This window comes from Procambarus clarkii, chromosome 36 (assembly GCF_040958095.1).
Source record: "Procambarus clarkii isolate CNS0578487 chromosome 36, FALCON_Pclarkii_2.0, whole genome shotgun sequence".
Lineage (NCBI taxonomy): Eukaryota > Metazoa > Arthropoda > Malacostraca > Decapoda > Cambaridae > Procambarus > Procambarus clarkii.
The window spans coordinates 23,844,788-23,867,995 of NC_091185.1; the positions used below are offsets into that span (position 1 = coordinate 23,844,788).

Consider the following 23,208-nt stretch of genomic DNA (forward strand, 5'->3'; position numbering starts at 1 on the left):
TCAGATGCACATTCTCTCAGAACCCATGGTGAAACGCCATCTGGGCCAGCTGCTTTGTTCTTACCGAGCTCCTTGAGCATTTTTTCCACTTCGTCTCTAGACACCTCTATGTGTTCTATGTTGTTCTCTGGAATTCTTATTGTATCTGGTTCCCTAAAGATTTCATTTTGTACAAACACACTTTGGAACTTTTCGTTTAGTGTTTCACACATTTCCTTTTCATCTTCCGTGAATCTATTTCCCATTTTCAACCTCTGAATATTATCCTTTACCTGCAATTTGTTGTTTATGAATTTATAGAATAGACCTGGTTCTGTTTTACATTTGTCCGCAATCCCTTTTTCAAAATTTCTTTCTGCCTCTCTCCTCACTGCCGTGTAGTTGTTTCTCGCATCTTTGTATCGCTGGTATGTTTGGGGGTTCGGCCTCTTCCTGTATTGATTCCATTTTTGTGTCTTTCGGTCTCTAGCCCTCTCGCAATTTCTATTGAACCAATCCTGTTTCCTAGTTCTGCATCTCTGTTTTGGTATAAATTTTTTTTGTGCCTTTATCATATATTTCACAAAACTTGCCATACATCTCATTCACTTCCTTGCCTAGCATCAAGTCTGTCCAATTATACTCACTAAAAAAATTTCTAAGGTCACCATAATGTCCTCTCCTGAAGTCTGGTTTTTCAACTGCTTCAACCTCCTTATTTTCTTCCAGCTTATAACGCATTGCATACTTTATTCCCAAAAAGACATGGTCACTTTTACCCAAGGGAGGAAGGTACTGAATGTCAAATATCTCTTCCTCCTTCCTGGTAAATATCAAATCTAGCATGGAGGGAACGTCCCCTTCCCTCATCCTCGTAGCTTGTTTAACATGTTGATACAAGAATGTTTCCAGGATGAGGTCTACAAATTTACAGGTCCAAAAATCTTCTGTTTTAGCTTCATATGCTTCCCAGTCTATGGATTTCAAGTTGAAGTCACCGACTATCAACAGTCGTGATCTATCGTTATCCGCTCTCGCTATAATCTCTCTCATTATTGTTATAAGACCTTCACGTTTACTATCTAGCTCCTCCTTTGACCATGTGCTGCTTGGCGGTGGACTATATGCATTTATCATCATTAGTTTATCATCCTCATAGCAGATCTCTAGTGCTATTATGTCAACTTCTTGTGGATTGGCAGTCATTATTTCCTTCACCTTTAGGTGTTCTTTTACCAGCACAGCAACGCCACCGCCTTTCCTAATTTTTCTGTCCCGTCTCCAAATTGAGTAGCCCCTTGGGAATATGACCTCATTTAAAATTACATCTTCAAGTTTTGTCTCCGTGAGTGCAACAATGTCTGGTGTCTGCAGCTGTATTACATCACTTAACTCCAGTATCTTCGATCTCACTCCATCTATGTTGGTGTATGCAATCTTCAGGAACTTGTTCCCCCTCTCCTTATTCTTCACTCCCCCTCTCTCTATTGATTTTGTTGGTTTGCCTTTATGTACCACTTTACTGGTTTGCCTACCCCTATCACTTTGTAGAAAAAAGAATTTATTTCTTCTTCATTCCTGCTCTCATTTAAATGTTTTGCCTCGGCGAGGTTCAGTTTCAGCTTCTCTCTATCTTCTTTTGAAAGATCTCGTCTTAATGACCACCCTTTCCCATCCTCATCCCTTTGCAATTTTCTAGCATTCCTTAGTACTTCTTCCATCTGTTTGGCACCGTTTAGGGTGATCCTCAAAGGTCGATCTTTCCCTTTTACGTACCTGCCTATTCTCCTGTAGTCGCACACATTCTCTCTGTTTGTAAGACCTTCCACGAGGCCAACAATTTTATCTACTACTTTAGCTTCTTCTACAGCTCTTTCTGACCTAGATGTTATCGCCTTTTCTTTGCAGCCAAAAATGATCAGGGACTTACTCCGATCAACTGTGTTTTGCACCAACTTCGGGTTAGATGCCAATTCTTTCCTCACTTCTAGCCTAATGTTTGTTTTATCTTGGTTGCTGCAGTGTTTGACTTCCTTTACTGCTTCTTCTATTTTTTCCTTCTCCTTGGCCACTTGTGCATAAGTGAGTTGCATATCTTTCTTGCACTGTTCTATTCCCTGTGTAACTTCCTCCATCTGTGCTGACAAAAGCTGTTTCTCCTGTTGAATTTCCTTGCCTAACCTATTGTAGTCATTTATGTTTAAATTTACTTTAACTTCTTCCAAAGCTATTTTTAAGAGTTTATTTTCTTCTTCCATGGCTTTGCAATTTGTTTCCAATTGATTCTTATCCTTGCGCAAGTCTTTCACTAAACCCTCAAGACATAAAACTTTGCTATTCAAATGGTCATTACTTTCTTTCAATTTACTAATTATTTCTACATGAGAGTTCACTATAGTATCTAAATTTACCAACTTGTTATGTAGACTACTAATATCAATGCTTTCTTCATTGAATCCCTCAAAATCAAGCTCTGTTTTGTTTTTCCCCTTGCCAGTGGCCATCTTGAATGTTCTTCTCTGCACTGTAAACACTAGGGCAACTTTTTCTCATCCGATTTTTCACTTCCCTTAGCACATTCCTGTTATCTCACCTATTTTTCAAGAGCACTATACCTTTATGTTCTCTGGGACACCACTCACTACCATCAACCTGTACTACAATACTTAGGATTGTTGAAATATGCTGGAGCTCCTCTGCTGCAAGTGTTGACCCTAGGGGTGTCACCTTTTTCCTGTGTGTGTGTGTGTGTGTGTGTGTGTATATAGTGTAATAACACCACAAACAGTATTGTTGGGGGAGAAATGTTAGTGCGTTGGCCTTGAACCAGTGAGGGAGGCAGCCGCCAGCTGACTGTGTGTGTAGTGACATCTCTTATTGCCTGAACTCAACATACCAGCTTAGTTGTACAGTTGTGGTAAACAAAACATGTAGATACTTATATATAACATCTGTATATATTGAATAAAACCAAAAACAGTATGGTGGGAGGAGACTGTTGGCGAGTGAGATGTTGTTAAAGGAGGGAGTGGAGGCGAGTGGCTAGCTGCTGGTGTGGCGGCCACTTCGTCATTTTTTGACTCGTCATACCAACTTTGTGGTTTGCTATGAACAAAACATGCAGATACTTATATATAACCTGTGTATATAGTGTAATAACAGCAAAACCGTTTGCTTATTGTTTTATAAACATAATAATTGAATCACTAATATGCACACCATAATTTTGAGTATAGCAATAGTTCACACATTTTATTATATAAATATATCACACTATGCACTGTTGAATAATATTATTGCAAGAGGCTAAGAAAAAATCAATCAGACATTAAAATAATAAGGTAATATCGTTGTGACAGCTCGGGCGGAGCAAACCTCTCTCCGACTTTGCTTTGCCAATGCCTTCTTTTAGCCATACTTCCCCATATTTTTGCCATACTATTGCGGCCAAAATGCCACCTACGTTTTTTTTATTATTTTTCCAGTGATCAGGGAACACAAATGAAAACTTTTATAAGACAATTTTTTTTTGCAACTGGGCATGTTGCAGGCTCTAATTCCATGAGCAGCCCAAGGGTTATGCCACAATCTATATATTATAAAAAAAAATCCTGGAGAGAGTTTCTGGTAAGCGTTATCTAGCATTTTGAAAGTAGCAAAACTTTTACTGTGCTTTCCACACGTTTTCAATGCCAGGCATGTTAGCACTTACATGTAACAAGTTATGGACTCAATTCAGCTGGGAAACCAAGCCTTTTTAGGGCAGCGAGTTAATATGAATAATGAACTAGTCAAGCAGACACGATACCGGCCATCAGAAACTTTAACCACCATGCTGTGCCGAGTTTATTCCCCCGGTGCGTATGAAATAAAGTGTTCCCAAAAAATTATTTTTTCTTCGTAAAATGATAAATTCCCTTCTCTGAACATGTCTATGTAAAAATAAATACCAAATTCCACTTACTTTGGCTGTGGGGACGTGGACAAGGTGCGCTGTGACGTCATCAGGGCCTGGTCGCTCGTGCGTGAATCGCCCAGATACTGTCACGCGGGCCATTCAAACACCGGGTGTTGCCACAAATATATTTTCAATTATTTGTTTTATGTATTTCCAATGTGTTTTTTTTTTATCATATATGATGCATATTTGTGTCCTTTACAATATGTATACAGTAGAATGTACATAATGTTCCATGGAACTGTGATACATGTGTCAGTAATGTGTCCACAATGTTTATTGTCACAATATTACCTGTTAAAAATTCACTAAAATTACAATATGTACAGTTTCACACACTATTTACACGGTAACACACTGTATTACACACTCAGTACTTCAGAAGTGAGTAATAATCAACGAAGTAGCCCATGGTACACAGCCCGACTTCGCTCTCAGTGCACCAGGTACAGATAAATTTTCGCTTCCTATTTCTTCATTCTGTGTGCTTGCAAATAACGCACTCATGTACATCCTTGGCTCTAGTACTTGTAGGTTGTATGTAACCAAGCTTGTAAAACATAAGGTAGTATTGAAAAGATTATAGAAGATCAATTTGTAAGGTAGTCTTGAAAAGATCACTTTGTATGGTCCCACACAGGAAGAGATTCAGCTAGCCTCAAAGAGTGTCCGTCAGTTAGGAAGAGATTCAGGTATTCTTGAAAATATCTATGAAAAACACCACCATGGAAGCCGCTAACACTGTTCATCTATGCTACTTGTATCAGATGCATCATCACTGAACGCAGAAAACGATTCATCAATGTATCATCTAAATAAACTGGAGATAGCATAGGATTGCAAGGATGACGCTCAGAGCTACAACTGGATATGCTCGCTGTATCCTCCTCATAGGTGCTGTATCACTTGCATCCGACCTTTGTGTTAGATCCTTATTGCACCTAGCTTCACCAATATTATGACCATTATGTTCTTCAAACAATAAGGTTTGAATTTCACCAACAGAGCGTTATCTTCCAACACCGCATCAGACAGGTGTTTGGGAGCCAGAGGAGCTTGCGCCACCCATGGTTGCTCATTCAGTACTAACCCAGCCAGCAGCCCTAGGGCATTCTGGGAATTTTTTCCAAGATGGCTGCCTCTCACTGGAGGTCCTAAGAGTTCATTTCGTACACAACCAACCTCGTACACATTTAGAATTGGTACCGAAAAAATAAAAAATAGTTTTCTTGGTTGGCGCAGTTTCCCGCCGACCAAGAATACTCGGTTGGCGCAGTTAAGTGGTTAATGAAGCTAAATTAATTAAATATTAATATAATTTTATGCAACATACTGTATCCAATCAGATTCCACTTTCATTGCCACTTGTAAAAATTCTCATCAGCATAAACAATTGGATTAGGTGTATACAACACTTGTTAACTAGCAACAAGCCAGTTTACCAACAATTGTAATTTGCTTGTTTTGTTGTCCTTTTCCCAGTGGCACAGTGCTGGCTGCCTCTGAACGTTACCAACTGTGTACCCTTTTCCCTGCTACTCCTGAAGCCACCACAATGGGGACCAATTAGATACATTTAAGTTTCTGCTCGGCAAAGTTTAGGAGTGTCAATATTGTGTAGGAAAAATACTCTGAATTAAAATATAAATTTTCATACAAATTGTAAAGAAAAAGTTCATAGAAGAAAGGCTGTTTACATTAAGTAATAGAGAAAATGTCATCAGCACAGTCACACACCTGGTGAAATATTCAACAAAGCAGAAGCCACATGGTGTCTTCTTAAATTTGTCAAGGCCCATTACAATGCGCTTTACATCTCCTCCACGCCCAAACAATTCATAGAGCTGCTCTTCGGTGGTGTAAAAGGACAGGTTGCCAACGTACAGTGTGGTGGAGTTGCGTAACAGATGCTCCTGATCTGAACGCGAACCCTGTAAAAAACAAAAATATACTTTAAAAATGCTATCTTAGGACATCATGATACCAGTTTTAACTTTAAACCTTCACACATTAAGGTAAATAAAAAAAAATTTCAGCATAATAAGGAATAGGAAGAATGATTACACTAAAGGAATATGTCCCAACATAACACTATACAGTACAACCTCGATGCAACGCACTATATGGGACCAACCCTGGAGCGTTGGAATAGTTGCAAGAGGTGACCTGCAAGAGGCATTTGCGTCAGTGTCTTTTTCTTATAAACAATAAAAATGCATCATCATATTATATACTTTACCTATATATTACTACTCTACTAAAAAATACTGTTACAATTGTTATTTACCTTATTATTGGAGTTATGTCCATCTTGATTTCTCATGTGAATGCTGTACAGTAAATACGTACTGTACTGTATTATGCGGTTAGCACTGTACTGATAAGAAGTTCTGCTGTATGTTGAGTACTACAATACAGTTTATGAAAACTACTTTACACTAAAATTTCTGTACTGCAACCTTAATTTGAACACTAACACTATGTATATAAATTTAACACTTATTCTAACTGTGCACTCCACACACGATGTTCTCAGATGTTTGCATCAGCTTTCCTGGTGCTCGCTGCGGCTGTGTTTGCTTCAGCTGCCTCTGAGCTGGTGCTGGCTGCTGTTGTACCAGTGCTGGGGTACGGCTGTGCCCGTGCTGGGGTACGGCTGTGCCCGTGCTGGGGTACGGCTGTGCCCGTGCTGGGGTACGGCTGTGCACGTGCTGGGGTACGGCTGTGCCCGTGCTGGGGTACGGCTGTGCCCGTGCTGGGGTACGGCTGTGCCCGTGCTGGGGTACGGCTGTGCCCGTGCTGGGGTACGGCTGTGCCCGTGCTGGGGTACGGCTGTGCCCGTGCTGGGGTACGGCTGTGCCCGTGCTGGGGTACGGCTGTGCCCGTGCTGGGGTACGGCTGTGCCCGTGCTGGGGTACGGCTGTGCCCGTGCTGGGGTACGGCTGTGCCCGTGCTGGGTACTCACCTAGTTGTGTTTGCAGGGGTTGAGCTCTGGCTCTTTGGTCCTGCCTCTCAACTGTCAATCAACTGATGTACAGATTCCTGAGCCTACTGGGCTCTGTCATATCTACATTTGAAACTGTGTATGGAGTCAGCCTCCACCACATCACTTCCTAGTGCATTCCATTTACTAACTACTCTGACACTGAAAAAGTTCTTTCTAATGTCTCTGTGGCTCATTTGGGTACTCAGCTTCCACCTGTGTCCCCTTGTGCGTGTGCCACCCGTGTTAAATAGTCCATCCTTGTCCACCCTGTCAATTCCCCTGAGAATTTAGTATGTGGTGATCATGTCTCCCCTAGCTCTTCTGTCTTCCAGCGATGTGAGGTGCAGTTCATGTAGTCTGTCCTCATAACTCTTGCCTCTTAGTTCTGGGACTAACCAAGTGGCATACCTCTGAACTTTTTCCAGCTTCGTCTTGTGCTTTACAAGGTACATGCTGGGGCTGCATACTCCAGGATTGGCCTTACATATGTGGTATACAAGGTTCTGAAGGATTCCTTACACAGGTTTCTGAAAGCAGTTCTGATGTTAGCCAGCCTCGCATAGACCGCTGACGTTATTCTTTTGATGTGGGCTTCAGGAGACAGATTTGGCGTGATATCAACTCCCTGATCTTTCTCTGTGGGTACGGCTGTGCTCGTGCTGGGGGACGGCTGTGCTCGTGCTGGGGGACGGCTGTGCTCGTGCTGGGGGACAGCTGTGCTCGTGCTGGGGGACGGCTGTGCTCGTGCTGGGGGACGGCTGTGCTCGTGCTGGGGGACGGCTGTGCTCGTGCTGGGGGACGGCTGTGCTCGTGCCGGGGGACGGCTGTGCTCGTGCCGGGGGACGGCTGTGCTCGTGCCGGGGGACGGCTGTGCTCATGCTGGGGGACGGCTGTGCTCGTGCTGGGGGACGGCTGTGCTCGTGCTGGGGTACGGCTGTGCTCGTGCTGGGGTACGGCTGTGCTCGTGCTGGGGTACGGCTGTGCTCGTGCTGGGGTACGGCTGTGCTCGTGCTGGGGTACGGCTGTGCTCGTGCTGGGTACGGCTGTGCTCGTGCTGGTGTACGGCTGTGCTCGTGCTGGTGTACAGCTGTGCTGGTGTACGGCTGTGCTGGTGTACGGCTGTGCTCGTGTACGGCTGTGCTCGTGTACGGCTGTGCTCGTGCTGGTGTACGGCTGTGCTCGTGCTGGTGTACGGCTGTGCTCGTGCTGGTGTGCTCGTACTGGGTACGGCTGTGCTCGTACTGGGTACGGCTGTGTTCATGCTGGTTAATTTTCTGCTACTAGTTCTTGCAAAATATTGCTCCATTCTTGGCATTAATAAGGCACTATTAGTAAACCCCTGAGACATTTTGTTGTATAACAGTTCAGCTGTAGTCAAAAAATGGTAAATTTCACAATTATTCTTCCACCGGCGGATAAATACATCAATCGCAGACAAAACTAAGGGCACTGGGTGCCTACTGTACAAATGCAGACTAGGTCTATACACCCTACAGTAGGCTGGTGTTTAAGCCAGATCCAGTAACATAAATTTCTCTCAAATATTGGATTTACATCAAATTATATATTTTGGGTTATATATTTAATTTAGCATTATTATTATAATAATAAGAGCTATAAAAAAATACTTATTTTAGAATTGATTTATTAATTTTATTACTGTAACCCCGCGATTATCCGGGATTCAAACATCCGGAAAACGCCCTTATACGGCCAAAATCGTGATCGGATAAAGTTATCACAATATCCAGCCAAAATGGCCACAGGAACCGGATAAAAGCTGGTTTGGCCGGATGAATATTCGGCCATACCGTATTAATCCCGTCTGTGGCTCTAGACGCATGGTGGAGGAGGGGGTTGGGTGGGTGGGTGGTGTTGGGAGGGTGGGAGGGGTGCGTCGGAAGGGATCACCTGGGTACAGGAATTACCATTAATTTTAGAACACTTAATCATAGCCAAAAACAAATGAAATAAGTACTAGTAATTATGTAATAACAAATAAATAAGTTTCCTAAAAGTAATGTGCACAGGCTGAAGTTTCCTTCAAAAATATTGTGAGTTTTTTTTTTTTCCTCCTGACGGCCTACGTAACGCGCTATAGCTGCCCCACCCCAAGTGGACCCGTCCAACACTGGTCAACCCATGTGCGTCCATCCCTCGTGTTATACACAGTGCTGTGCCATTAGTGAAATATTTTTTTAAATAACTTTTTTATTTTCAGAGTAACTTTGAACATTTTTGGCCAAGACTATGTCTGGTAGCAGCATCAATCGTTCTGGAGGTGTTAAGAGGAAGAAGGTTGTCCTAGCAATTAAAGACAAGTTATGTGTTGTTCAACCAGTGAGGCGTCACAGGCAGCCAAATGCCTTCAACAAGTGAGGCGCCACAGGCAAGTAAAGCGCCTTCAACAAGTGAGGCGCAAGCAAGCAAGCGCCTTCAACAAGCGAGGCGTCACAAGCAAGCCAAATGCCTTCAACAAGTGAGGCTTCACAGGCAAGCCAAGTGCCTTCAACAAGTGAGGCGCAAGCAAGCGCCTTTAGCAAGTGAGGCATCACAGGTAAGCCAAGCGCCTTCAACAAGTGAGGACATGCAAGCGCTTCAACAAGTGAGGACATGCAAGCGCTTCAACAAGTGAGGCGCATACATGCGAGGCCTCACAGGCAACCCAAATGCCTTCAACCAGTGAGGCTTCAGCAGCTGGCAGTCAAAACTAACTTTGCTTAACCCTTCAATTGCGCATCGCATCATATGATGCTTTGACCGACTTGCAGTAAATTGCGCATCGCATCATGTGATGCTTTGGAGTACTACGCAAGATTTAAACGGCCCGCGGATACACGGGGTTCACCACACCTTGATCAGGGCTCTTGTAAACAGACGCCATTTAAAAAAAAAATCGTGGACCGAACTCCCGGGTGTTAGGGGCCTCAGTATTGAGTGAGCTACCAAGCCTGATGCACGCAGCATGAACTCACAGCACTGCTGTTCAGCTTGTGACCAGAGCATCGCCTAAAAATGCCATAATATACTTGTTCATGCTATTATGTAGCGATGATATTATTACAGAAGACCCCTGACTGTGATAAAACTGACCAGGGTTCTGATAATAGCAGGATTGTGGTGATATTTGGCGCTGTGCACCATGGAGGGAGGAGTAATGCTGTGGGAGGGAGGATGGTGGCGTTGTCTTTTGAGTGTGTGTGGCCACCTTTTATTGACTGCACTCACCAAACCAGCTTAGTGGTTCGCTATGGTGAACACAAATGTAGATACTCATATATAACGTGTGTATAGTGTGAGATAACAGCGAGAGTAGGAGGTTGGGAGCCGCCATTTTGGTGAGGGAGGAGCGTCGTCTGCAGGACTTATCATGTTGTTTACTGATGACCACGATGGTGTTTGGGCACCATACCAGTTTACTTGTACAAGTATGGTGAATAAAACAAGTAGATATTTATATATAATGTGTGTATATAGTGTAATAACACCACACAGTATTGTTGTAGGAGAAATATTAGTGCGTCTGGCCTTGAGGGCGGCAGCCATCAGCTGACTGTGTGAGTAGCTACGTCTTTACTCACCATACAAGCTTAGATGTACAGTTATGGTGAACAAAACATGTAAATACTTATATATAACGTCTGTATATAAAAGCAAAAACAGTATGGAGAATGGAGTGGGTGGAGAATGGTGGCAAGTCAGGTGAGGTGAGGTGAGGGAGTGGCAGCCAGTGGCAGCCAGTGGCAGCCAGTGGCAGCCAGTGGCAGCCAGTCACTGCCACTGTCACTCAGCATACCAACTTAGTGGTTCGTCATGGTGAACAAAACATGCAGATACTTATATATAACCTGTGTATATAGTGTAATAACCAACAAAGTATTTGTTCACTGTTTGATGAACATAATTGAATCAACAATATGCACACCATATTTTTGAGTACAGCGATGATTCACTCATTTTATTATATAAATATATCACACTACACACTATTGAATAATATTACAGCAAAAAAACTACGAAAAATCAATCAGAGATATTGAAATAATTAGGTAATTATCTCTTTGTGGAAACTCTGGCCTGACAGCTGGCGATCAACAGACCGCCTGGGACGCACGCTCAGTCAGCGCCTGATTTTTGCCAGAATTCCCCGCCCTATAGTGGGCAATATATGCCACTTATGATTTTTTTACTATTTTTCCCGTGATCAGTGAACACAAATTAACAGGTTAGGAAGAAAAAATAATTTTTTTTTTTTTTTTTTTTTTTTGGTATGTGCCTGTGGGTGTCAAATGGTATATAGCTATGCGCCATTTAAGGGTTAATGAACTGTACAGTAATTTTAAGTGTTAATTTTAGTGTTGTGTTAGTATAGGTTACGTAAATTGTTAAGAATTCTTAACTTCAAGATGTGTGGCATCAATCAAGAAGACGAACACCAACAAGGTAAGTTGAGGTTTCTAGTTAAATATTTAATAATTATATGTGGCAAGGCAATTCAAACTATGTTGTTTGTAGTATAAAAGTAGTTGGAAATTGTCACTTTTGGACTCGTAGGTGAAAAGGTACCATTATAGGAAAAATGTGATAATCCGGCTAGGGGTCCTTCCCATATAGTCCGGATGATCGAGTGGAGACAGTATTTCGAAGCCGTAGGTCACTGAACTGTGGGGACGAAATCGAACAAAACACGCATGGTGTTGTGTGCACACGAAATAGACCTGTCCACTCAAGCTGGAGTTGTGCCGCCAATAACATGAATTATATCTCAAATAGCAGATATCTATCATATTACAGTATATTTTTGGTCTTTTTTAGTTTAGTTTAATTAGGATAATAAAGAGTTATTAAAACACCAGTGTTAGAAATGATTTACTAATTTGAAACATTCAAAGTCATGGGTCACTGAACTATGATGACACAAACGAAAGTGAGTGAAACCTCACTGTAAAGTGAGGTTTACTGTACAGTATTCCCTTATTTGTCCACCTTCACTCGTCTTGTTTCATCACAGAAAATGTATATAATTAGATTTCAACATTAGCTAGCTATTCACACTTCAGCCTTTAAATTAGTTTACAAAGATGTGTGTGCCACAAATCAGTAAACGAAAATCATTGAAACTCAGTTGTTCACTTCTGTGGACCACTCTGGCTGGTGTTTGGTTCACACTTTCGCGCTCCCAGCATGTGCGCTGCAAGCTTAGATCATGCCCCCGGCGTGCGGGCAAGCGTTCGGGTGAGCACGCAGCGACACTGAAATGTGTATACTCGTTTATCTTGAGGGTTATCTCGAGTTGATTTCAAGGCTTTTAGTGTCCCCGCGGCCCGGTCCTCGACCAGGCCTCCACCCGTAGGAAACAGCCCGTGACATCTGACTAAATCCCAGGTACCTATTTACTGCTAGGTAACAGGGGCATAGGGTGAAAGAAACTCTGCCCATCGTTTCTCGCCGGCGCCCGGGATCGAACCCGGAACCACAGGATCACGTGTCCAGCGTGCTGTCCGCTTAGCCGGCCAGCTCCTAGTTTCAGTTTTCTCACCTTAATTCTCATGCTAAATCGTTCGTTTTGGTATCATTGAGTTCACAATAGAATTCCCTACAGGTGTATATGCATATAATGTCCAAGCGCCCAGCGCGACTCCCCACAGCAAAGCCTAAAGTCGGCAAGTTACCCGTGAGCGCACAAATTCAGTAAAATGTGTATATTCGTTTCAATTTTCTCACCTTAATTCTCGTGCTACGTTGTTCGTTTTGATATCACTGTGCTTGCAATTAAATTCCCTGCAGGTGTATATGCATATAATGTCCAATAGCCCGGCATGACTCCCCGCACCAAAGCCTAAAGTTACCTGTGAACTAGCACCAATTTGCACACCGCAGCCTAATGTGTATACTCGTTCAGTTTGACACCATCAATTTTCGTATTACGTCCTTCAACTTGGTATCAAATTGTTCGCAATATAAGGACCCGTATTTTAAAACCAGTCCCATAATACAGTGGTACCTCGGATTACGAGTTTTACGGATTACGAGCAGGATTTACTCGGACAATTTACATCAGAATACGAGCGTTGCCTCAGAATACGAGGGTGTTGATACGCGTACAGGCTGACCTTGGGCGGGGTGGCACGGCGATCGCCCCTCAATTTACCAGTGCCACGCGCCCAGTGACTATTCCGCCTGAATTCTTCACAAGGAATTACAGTTTTTTGTCGGATTTTTGCCCATTTGAGCATAAAAGTTATTATATATCGCACAATGGGTCCCAAGAAAGCCAGTGGTAAGGTTCAACCTAAGAAAATAGTTGTGAGTAGAGGCAGTAGAGGATGTCCCTTCCTCATTAAGAAAATGTGTGAAATATGGGAAGAACTGCAAAGTTTTATTGAAAAAACTCATCCAGATAAAGCTGTAGCAGGCCACTGCATTGACCTTTTTAAATGACAATGTGATGTCTTACTACAGACAAGTGTTAAAATGTAGGGAAAAACAAGTGTCTTTAGACAGATTCTTAGTAAGACAAGCAAGCAGTGAGCAACAAGCAAGTCCTAGTGGTATGCAGGCAAAACGTGCCAGAGAGTGCACACCAGAAAAGTCCTCACTGCCTTTATGTTATGATGGAAGGGGACTCCCCTTCCAAACAGTAACACCTCTCCTTCTCCCCCCTCCTCACCATCTTTCATATGCCAACAGCAGTCATCAGCAAGGGTACGTAATAACTTGAACATACTTTTGTAGTGTAGATTAACATGAATTAGGTATAAAATTTAGTTTGAAGTGAGGTTTTTGGATAGTCAGGAACCGATTAATTCATTTCCCATTATTTCTTATGGGAAAATTAGCTTCGGTTTACGAGTTTTCAGAATATGAGCTGTCTCCAGGAACGGATTAAACTTTTAAACCGAGGTACCCCTGTAATAGCCCAATAAATAGAATTTTAACAAACATTTCAATTTTGGATGCTCATCATCACAAAATTATTTATATCTTGCCAGTGTTCTGACATAAATATTCATGTTACATCTTTCATTTTGGAATCAAATTGTTCACAATGTAAAGGCGCACATTTTAAAACTAGTCCCATAATAGAATTTTAACATACAATGGGGCCTCGACTTACGATGCTAATCCGTTCCCAGAGACGGATCGTAAGTCAAAATATCATAAGTTGAAGCGATTTTTCCCATAAGAAATAAAGGGATTTGAGTTAATCCATTCCCCACCCTCCAAAATATTAACATACAAATACATTTTATACTGAATACAATGTTTTTTTTCTACCTTACCTTGAGGTTACCTTGAGGTGCTTCCGGGGCTTAGTGTCCCCGTGGCCCGGTCGTCGACCAGGCCTCCTGGTTGCTGGACTGATCAACCAGGCTGTTAGACGCGGCTGCTCGCAGCCTGACATATGAGTCACAGCCTGGTTGATCAGGTATCCTTTGGAGGTGCTTATCCAGTTCTCTCTTGAACACTGTGAGGGGTCGGCCAGTTATGCCCCTTATGTGTAGTGGAAGCGTATTGAACAGTCTCGGGCCTCTGATGTTGATAGAGTTCTCTCTCAGAGTACCTGTTGCACCTCTGCTTTTCAACGGGGGTATTCTGCATATCCTGCCATGCCTCCTGGTCTCATGTGATGTTATTTCTGTGTGCAGGTTTGGGACCAGCCCCTCAATTATTTTCCACGTGTAAATTATTATGTATCTCTCCCGCCTGCGCTCAAGGGAGTACAGATTTAGGCTCTTTAGTCGGTCCCAGTAATTTAGATGTTTTACTGAGTGGATTCTAGCAGTAAAGGATCTCTGCACGCTCTCCAGGTCAGCAATTTCTCCAGCTTTGAAAGGGGCTGTCATTGTGCAGCAGTACTCCACTCTAGAGAGCACAAGCGTTTAGAAAAGTATCATCATCGGTATAGCATCTCTAGTGTGGAAAGTTCTTGTTATCCAACCTGTCATTTTTCTTGCAGTTGTGACGGCTACTTTATTGTGTTCTTTAAAGGTAAGGTCTTCCGACAGGAGTACACCCAGATCCTTTACATTGCCTTTTCGTTCTATGGAGGCCTGGTCGACGACCGGGCCGCAGGGACGCTAAGCCCCGGAATCACCACCTCAAGGTATGTTATGATTTGCCCGAGTTTTGTACGTGGTTTCTCTTTTTATATTTTCAATTTTTCCGTAGCGCATGAGCTGTAACTTATCCTCGTTAAACACCATATTATTTTCTGTAGCCCATAGAAAGACCTGATCTACATCTGATTGGAGGTTTGCCGTGTCCTCTATGTTGCCAACTCTCATGAAAATCCTAGTGTCATCTGCAAAGGATGATACAGTGCTATAGGTTGTGTTCTGGTCTATGTCCGATATGAGGATGAGAAAAAGTACTGGAGCAAGCACAGTACCCTGGAGGACTGAGCTCTTCACGGTTGATGGGCTGGATTTAATTTTGTTGACTATTACACATTGGGTTCTGTTAGTCAGGAAATTGTAGATCCATCTGCCTATTTTCCCGGTAATTCCTTTTGAACGCATTTTATGTGCAATAACACCATGGTCACATTTATCAAAGGCTTTTGCAAAATCTGTAAATTACATCAGCATTTTGTTTGTCTTCCATAGCATCTAATGCCATATCATAGTGGTCCAGCAACTGTGACAGGCAAGAGCGCCCTGTTCTGAAACCATGTTGTCCGGGGTTATGGAGATGCTGTGATTCCTAGTATTTTGTGATCTTACTTCTTAGCACTCTAAAAAAATTTTATGATGTGCGATGTTAGTGCTATCGGTCTGTAATTTTTTGCCTCTGCCTTATTTCCTCCTTTATGAAGTGGTGCTATCTCTGCTGTTTTTAGTATGTCAGGGATAACGCCAGTATCTAGGCTTTGTCTCCACAGAATGTGAAGGGCCTGCGATAGTGGTTTTTTACAGTTCTTGATGAATATGGAGTTCCAAGAATCCGGGCCTGGTGCAGAGTGCATAGGCATACTGTTTATGGCTTCTTCAAAATCTAGTGGAGATAGAGCGACGTCTGATATATGATTTGAAGTTGGTATCATATCCATGAAAAATTCATTTGGGTTATCAATCTTTAGTGCATTTAATGGCTCGCTGAAAAGAGTCGTACTGCTTCCTCAGTAACTCGCTCATTTCTTTGTTGTCATCGGTGAAAGTTCCATCTCCCTTTCGCAGGGGCCCGATACTAGATGTGGTTTTTTATCTTGATTTTGCATAGGAGAAAAAACATTTTGGATTTCTCTCTATTTCACTGATGGCCTTTTGCTCTCTTTGCCTCTCCTGAGTTTTGTATGATTCTTGTAGCTTGAGTTCAATTGTTTCTATTTCTCTACCTAACCTTCTTCGCCGTTCTTGAGATAGGGTGCGACTCAAGTTGTTCCGCGATTCGTTTTCTTCGCCTATATAGGGAACGACGTTCCCGTTCCAATCTGCATCTCTTTCTCTTTTTTCTTAGGGGTATGCGGTTTGAACATATTTCTAGTGCTATTGAGCTTATTTTTTCCAGGCACTGGTTCAGGTTTGCATTTTCTAGCTGTTCTTCCCAGTTTATTTCTGTGAAGTCCTGGTTTATTTGCTCCCAGTTTATCTGTTTATTATTGAAGTTGAATTTGCTGAAATCTCCTCCACCGGGAATCTGGACTGGTTTTGAAGGTCCATTCCCCATGGTTGTCAGAACTTCAATTAAGTTGTGATCTGAGCAACAGGTATTTGTAATCATTATGTTCCCGATCAACTCATCATTATTAGTGAAAATGAGGTCCAGCGTGTTCTCCTTCCAAGTTGGTTCTACTATTTGCTGGTTTAAGGCAAACTTATCGCACATCCGTAGCAGGTCATTTGCATGTGCCTGTTCATTTAGGCTACTTCCTGGTATTCATTCTGATATTACTGTATTAGCCAGGTGCTTCCATTTCAGGTGCCGTAGGTTGAAGTCCCCAAGCAGGATGATGTTCGGAGCTGGATTTGTGAGGTTTTCCAAGCAGTGCTCTATTTTCATTAGTTGGTCTTTAAACTGCTGAGGATTTGCCTCCGGCAACTTATATACAAGGACAACAACTACATTTAGGATCTCTATTTTGACTATCAGCACTTCCACCATATCATTTGAGGTGTTTAGCAGCTCAGTACAGATGAGTGTGTCTTTGATGTAAAGGCTGACCCCACCCTGAAGCCGGTGTTTCCTATCACATCTGAAGAGATTGTATTCCGAGATCCATATTTCACCATCAAGGTAGTCCTTTGTGTGAGTTTCCGTTAGGGCTGCAAACACTGCATTTGCCTCATGAAGGAGACCATCTATAAAGTGAACTTTGTTGGATTTGCGTGTTTTTATACCCTGGATGTTGGCAAATATAAATGATGTTATCGTGTTAGTGGAAGTGCTGGATGCTTTACTTGGTGTTAATATCTGAGGCTCTGGTAAGGAGGCCACTGTGTTTGCGTCCTCTCTAGCATTTGACCGAGTTGGTGGTAGAGTCTGGTCATTTTTAGCCATTCTTCTCCTCCTCCTCTTGCTAAAAAATTATCCTGGTTGATGGAGTAGTGGCTGTTTTCATAGTGGTAGTCTGTCGGTTTTATTCGCCTGGTACCTCTTATATGAAAAGCTGGACATTCAGCATTGAAGCACTCTTTCCTGTCCAAAGAGTTCTTGCAAATTTCTGGGTGAAAGAATTCACAGCTTTTGGTACATTTACCTGTATTGAGGAGGTTCCTGCACTTTCTAGGGTGATCGTATGTACATGTTCCATTTATTCTTCCCGATTCCCCATGCTTACAGGTAGCCCATTTGTAATACCAGCAGATTTTGGGGCCTTGTATTGTTGGTTTCCCTTTGCCAGGGACCGCACTCTGCTGCGGCGTCCCCCGACTCCGCGCCCCGCCCAGGCGTCCCCCGACTCCGCGCCCCGCCCAGGCGTCCCCCGACTCCGCGCCCCGCCCAGGCGTCCCCCGACTCCGCGCCCCGCCCAGGCGTCCCCCGACTCCGCGCCCCGCCCAGGCGTCCCCCGACTCCGCGCCCCGCCCAGGCGTCCCCCGACTCCGCGCCCCGCCCAGGCGTCCCCCGACTCCGCGCCCCGCCCAGGCGTCCCCCGACTCCGCGCCCCGCCCAGGCGTCCCCCGACTCCGCGCCCCGCCCAGGCGTCCCCCGACTCCGCGCCCCGCCCAGGCGTCCCCCGACTCCGCGCCCCGCCCAGGCGTCCCCCGACTCCGCGCCCCGCCCAGGCGTCCCCCGACTCCGCGCCCCGCCCAGGCGTCCCCCGACTCCGCGCCCCGCCCAGGCGTCCCCCGACTCCGCGCCCCGCCCAGGCGTCCCCCGACTCCGCGCCCCGCCCAGGCGTCCCCCGACTCCGCGCCCCGCCCAGGCGTCCCCCGACTCCGCGCCCCGCCCAGGCGTCCCCCGACTCCGCGCCCCGCCCAGGCGTCCCCCGACTCCGCGCCCCGCCCAGGCGTCCCCCGACTCCGCGCCCCGCCCAGGCGTCCCCCGACTCCGCGCCCCGCCCAGGCGTCCCCCGACTCCGCGCCCCGCCCAGGCGTCCCCCGACTCCGCGCCCCGCCCAGGCGTCCCCCGACTCCGCGCCCCGCCCAGGCGTCCCCCGACTCCGCGCCCCGCCCAGGCGTCCCCCGACTCCGCGCCCCGCCCAGGCGTCCCCCGACTCCGCGCCCCGCCCAGGCGTCCCCCGACTCCGCGCCCCGCCCAGGCGTCCCCCGACTCCGCGCCCCGCCCAGGCGTCCCCCGACTCCGCGCCCCGCCCAGGCGTCCCCCGACTCCGCGCCCCGCCCAGGCGTCCCCCGACTCCGCGCCCCGCCCAGGCGTCCCCCGACTCCGCGCCCCGCCCAGGCGTCCCCCGACTCCGCGCCCCGCCCAGGCGTCCCCCGACTCCGCGCCCCGCCCAGGCGTCCCCCGACTCCGCGCCCCGCCCAGGCGTCCCCCGACTCCGCGCCCCGCCCAGGCGTCCCCCGACTCCGCGCCCCGCCCAGGCGTCCCCCGACTCCGCGCCCCGCCCAGGCGTCCCCCGACTCCGCGCCCCGCCCAGGCGTCCCCCGACTCCGCGCCCCGCCCAGGCGTCCCCCGACTCCGCGCCCCGCCCAGGCGTCCCCCGACTCCGCGCCCCGCCCAGGCGTCCCCCGACTCCGCGCCCCGCCCAGGCGTCCCCCGACTCCGCGCCCCGCCCAGGCGTCCCCCGACTCCGCGCCCCGCCCAGGCGTCCCCCGACTCCGCGCCCCGCCCAGGCGTCCCCCGACTCCGCGCCCCGCCCAGGCATCCCCCGACTCCGCGCCCCGCTCAGGCGCCGCTGCCACCAAGCTCTGTGCCACATCTGGTTGTACCTTGGTGTCATGTACAGTTTGTTTGAAGACATTAAAAATTGCTATGCAGGCATTAATTAGTAATTCTCCGTTTTCGGCGGGAGTTTTATCCAGGATTTCCATCAATTTCAAAAAAGTTACATCATCCTTTTTGCAGAGCCAGTACACAGAGTGGTCACTGGGACCATTTCTCCTTCAATTGTTAGTCATGTTGGCACATTTTTTGTGTATGGCTGCTGAACAGAGTTGGCATTGAAAGCTCTGTTGGTAATCTACCTTCATGTTGCATTCTATGCACGTTTTTATCAAAGCCATTTTTGGACACTTCTGTTCAGTGGTGATGGTCTTACAAGGTCTTACAAGGTGGGGGGGTTGACCGCGGGTGTTGACCGTGGGTGCTGGCCGTGGGTATTGACCGTTGTGTTTACCAACTTGAGACAGGCCTGGAGGAGGCTGTATGGATGGCCAGTGTTGCTACCACGTGTCGCACTTTTAATTTGTTTTGTTCACTTATTAGATTACATTACTTGCATTTTCCCACTAGTTACCTTACAGCGGAGGTGTCTAGTTTCTGTGTCTGGGCACTAGTTACCTGAGTACGTTACACTATTTGAAAGAATACACACACAAGAGGGTACTGGGGTGGGCCTACCTCCAAGTGGCCCTTGTTTACACACACACAACAGACTTATTTTGTGTATAATTTTTCACTTGATATTAAAATATGTTATATTAATTTTTGTTATAATAGACACAGGTTTTGCATAGAGAGCTTAGCACTATGGGCACTGATTACTTGATGTTTCAATAGCGAGAGATGTGATTTATTGACGACTTGGCAACTATCGCCTAAGGCCTCCTGGCACCACGAGGGCAGGCCTTCACTACACACGAATTTCACTTATTTTTCCTTGAACACAAACTGGTCGGATGGTAATCACTATGATATATTGGTTAATATGTTGAGACACACTCTAAATGTTATCTGACTGTGTTTAGTTCCTGTATCACTGAAATATCCCTAGATATATATTGTTTTCTGCGGAGCTCGCACCGCGTGGCCCTTCCCCTCTCACACCCACAAGGACGCCTACCTACAATACAGTAGGTAGGTATCAATACATCTAACTACAATACAGTACCTAATTTTATCTTACCTTTATGGAGGGCTCTTGATGGCATATGGAAGATGGTGATGAGGGGGGAGGAGGAGAGTTGTTACTGCTTGGAAGGGGAGTCGCCTTCCATTATCACATCAGACAGTGTTGTTTTCTCTGAGGTATTCTCTCTCCTACGTTTTGTCTGAATACCACTAGGACCTGGTTGTGGTTCAGTGCTTGTTTGTCTCACTACAAATTTGTCAAAAGACATTTGTTTTTTCCTTCGTTTTAACATTTGTCTGTAATGATGCATCACTTTAGCACCCATAATGTCCTTTTTCTTAGCCAGTATGGTGGATATCGTTGACTGAGATTTGTTGTACTGCCTAGCCAGTCCAACAACCCGCACACCATCTTCATATTTACGAATGATATCTTGTTTCTGCTCTATGGTCATCCTTACATGGGATCTCATATGTTGAGCCTTAGTACTGTACTGACTTTCCTGGGACTCATGGCGTAATATATAATAATTACTTTAACCCTTAAATGGCGTATGGCTATATACCATTTGACACCCACAGGTGCATACAAAAAAAAAAAAAAATCTGTTTTCTTCCTAACCTGTTAATTTGTGTTCACTGATCATGGGAAAAATAATAAAAAAATCGTAAGTGGCATATATTACCCGCTATAGGGTGGGGAAGTCTGGCAAAAAACAGGCGCCTGACTCAGCGTGCGTCCCAGGCGGTCTGTTGCTCGCCAGCTGTCAGGCCGGAGTTGCCACAAAGAGATAATTACCTAATTATTTCAATGTCTCTGATGGATTTTTCGTAGTTTTTTTGCTGTAATATTATTCAATAGTGTGTAGTGTGATATATTTATATAATAAAATGAGTGAATCATCACTGTACTTAAAAATATGGTGTGCATATTGTTGATTCAATTATGTTCATCAAACAGTGAACAAATACTTTATCGGTTATTACACTATATACACAGGTTATATATAAGTATATGAATGCTTTGTTCACCATAACGAACCACTAAGTTGCTATTATGAGTCAAAAAGTAACGAGGAGTGACCGTCGTGTACCAGCCAGCCACTCCCTCAACACCTCACTCGCCCACATTCTCCTCCCACCATACTGTTTTTGCTTTTATTCACTATATACAGACATTATATATAAGTATCTACATTCGTGTTCACCATAACGAACCACTAAGTTGGTATGCTGAGTGGCAGTGGCAGTCCGCCACTGGCTGCCACTCCCTCCCTCCCTCACCTCACCCAACTTGCCACCATTCTCCTCCCACCATACTGTTTTTGCTTTTATATACAGACGTTATATATAAGTATTTACATGTTTTGTTCACCATAACTGTACATCTAAGCTTGTATGGTGAGTAAAGGCACAAAGACGTAGCTACTCACACAGTCAGCTGGAGGCTGCTGCCCTCAAGGCCAGGCGCACTAATATTTCTCCTCCAACAATACTGTTTGTGGTGTTATTACGCTATATACACACATTATATATTAGTATCTACCTGTTTTATTCATCATACTTGTACAAGTAAATTGGTATGGTGCCCAAAGACCATCATGGTCACCAGTAAACAACATTCTAAGTCGTGCAGATGACACACCGCCCTCACCAAAATGGCAGCTCCCAACCTACTCCTCTTGCTGTTTATACCCTCTATACACACGTTATATATAAGTATCTACATTTGTGTTCACCATAGCGAACCACTAAGCTGGTATGGTGAGTGCAGTCAATAATAGGTGGCCCCACACAGTCAGAAGACAACGCCACTACCCTCTCTCCCACAGCATTACTATTCCCTCCATGGAGCACAGTGCTAAATATCACAGCAATCCTGCTATTATCAGAACCCTGGTCAGTTTTATCACAGTCAGGGGTCTTCTGTAATAATATCATTGCTACATTATAGCATGAACAAGTATATTATGGCATTTTTAGGCGATGCTGTGGTCACAAGCTGAACAGCAGTGCTGTGAGCTCATGCTGCGTGCATCAGGCTTGGTAGCTCACTCAATACTGAGGCCCCTAACACCCGGGAATTTGGCCCACGATTTAAAAATAAATGGTGTCTGTTTACAAGAGCCCTGATGAAGGTGTGGTGAACCCCGTGTATCTGCGGGCCGTTTAAATCTTGCGTAGTACTCCAAAGCATCTTATGATACGATGCGCAATTTACTGCAAGTCGGTCAAAGCATCATATGATGCGATGCGCAATTTAACCCTTAAACTGCGCATGGCGTATATATACGCCCTGAGTAACATGTCCCATGGTGCGCATGGCGTATTTATACGCCATAGGGTGCCAGGCCTGATTCAAATGGCCCGCGGCTACATGTGGTTCACAGTAGCTTCCTCAGGGCTCTTGTAAACAGATGCCATTTAAAAAAAAAATTGTGGGCAATATTCTCAGGTGTGAGAGGCACAGTACTGTTGGAGCAACCAAGGCCAGCGCACGCAGCATGAGCGAACAGCATTGCTGTTCAGCTTGTGACCACAGCATCGCCGAAAAATGTCAAAATAAATATATAATTGTTATTATTTAGCGATGACAATATTACAGATGACCCATGACTGTGATATAAATAACCAGGGTTGTGATAATAGCAGGATTGTTGTAATAATTAGCGCTGTGGGAGGAGTGATGCTGAGAGATAGAGGGAGACAGCATCGTTTACTGACTGTGTGGCTAGCTGTTATTGTTTGCATTCACCATACCAGGTCAGTGGTTCTCTATGGTGAACACAAATGTAGATACTTATATATAATGTGTGTATTAGTGTAATAACAGCAAAAGGATTATGCTGGGAGGAGCCATATGGGCGACGGAGGT

The 23,208-nt window shown here is 45.2% G+C and overlaps 1 protein-coding gene across 1 annotated transcript in view; it reads right to left on the minus strand.

The window, feature by feature from the left end:
- LOC138371621 (nuclear cap-binding protein subunit 2-like) overlaps positions 1–23,208 on the minus strand; it is a 121,095-nt gene that overhangs the window by 38,084 nt on the left and 59,803 nt on the right. Inside the window, exon 2 of the mRNA XM_069336578.1 lies at positions 5,675–5,868. Within this exon, the coding sequence (XP_069192679.1) occupies positions 5,675–5,868 (194 nt within the window). The remainder of the gene's footprint in view (positions 1–5,674; positions 5,869–23,208) is intronic.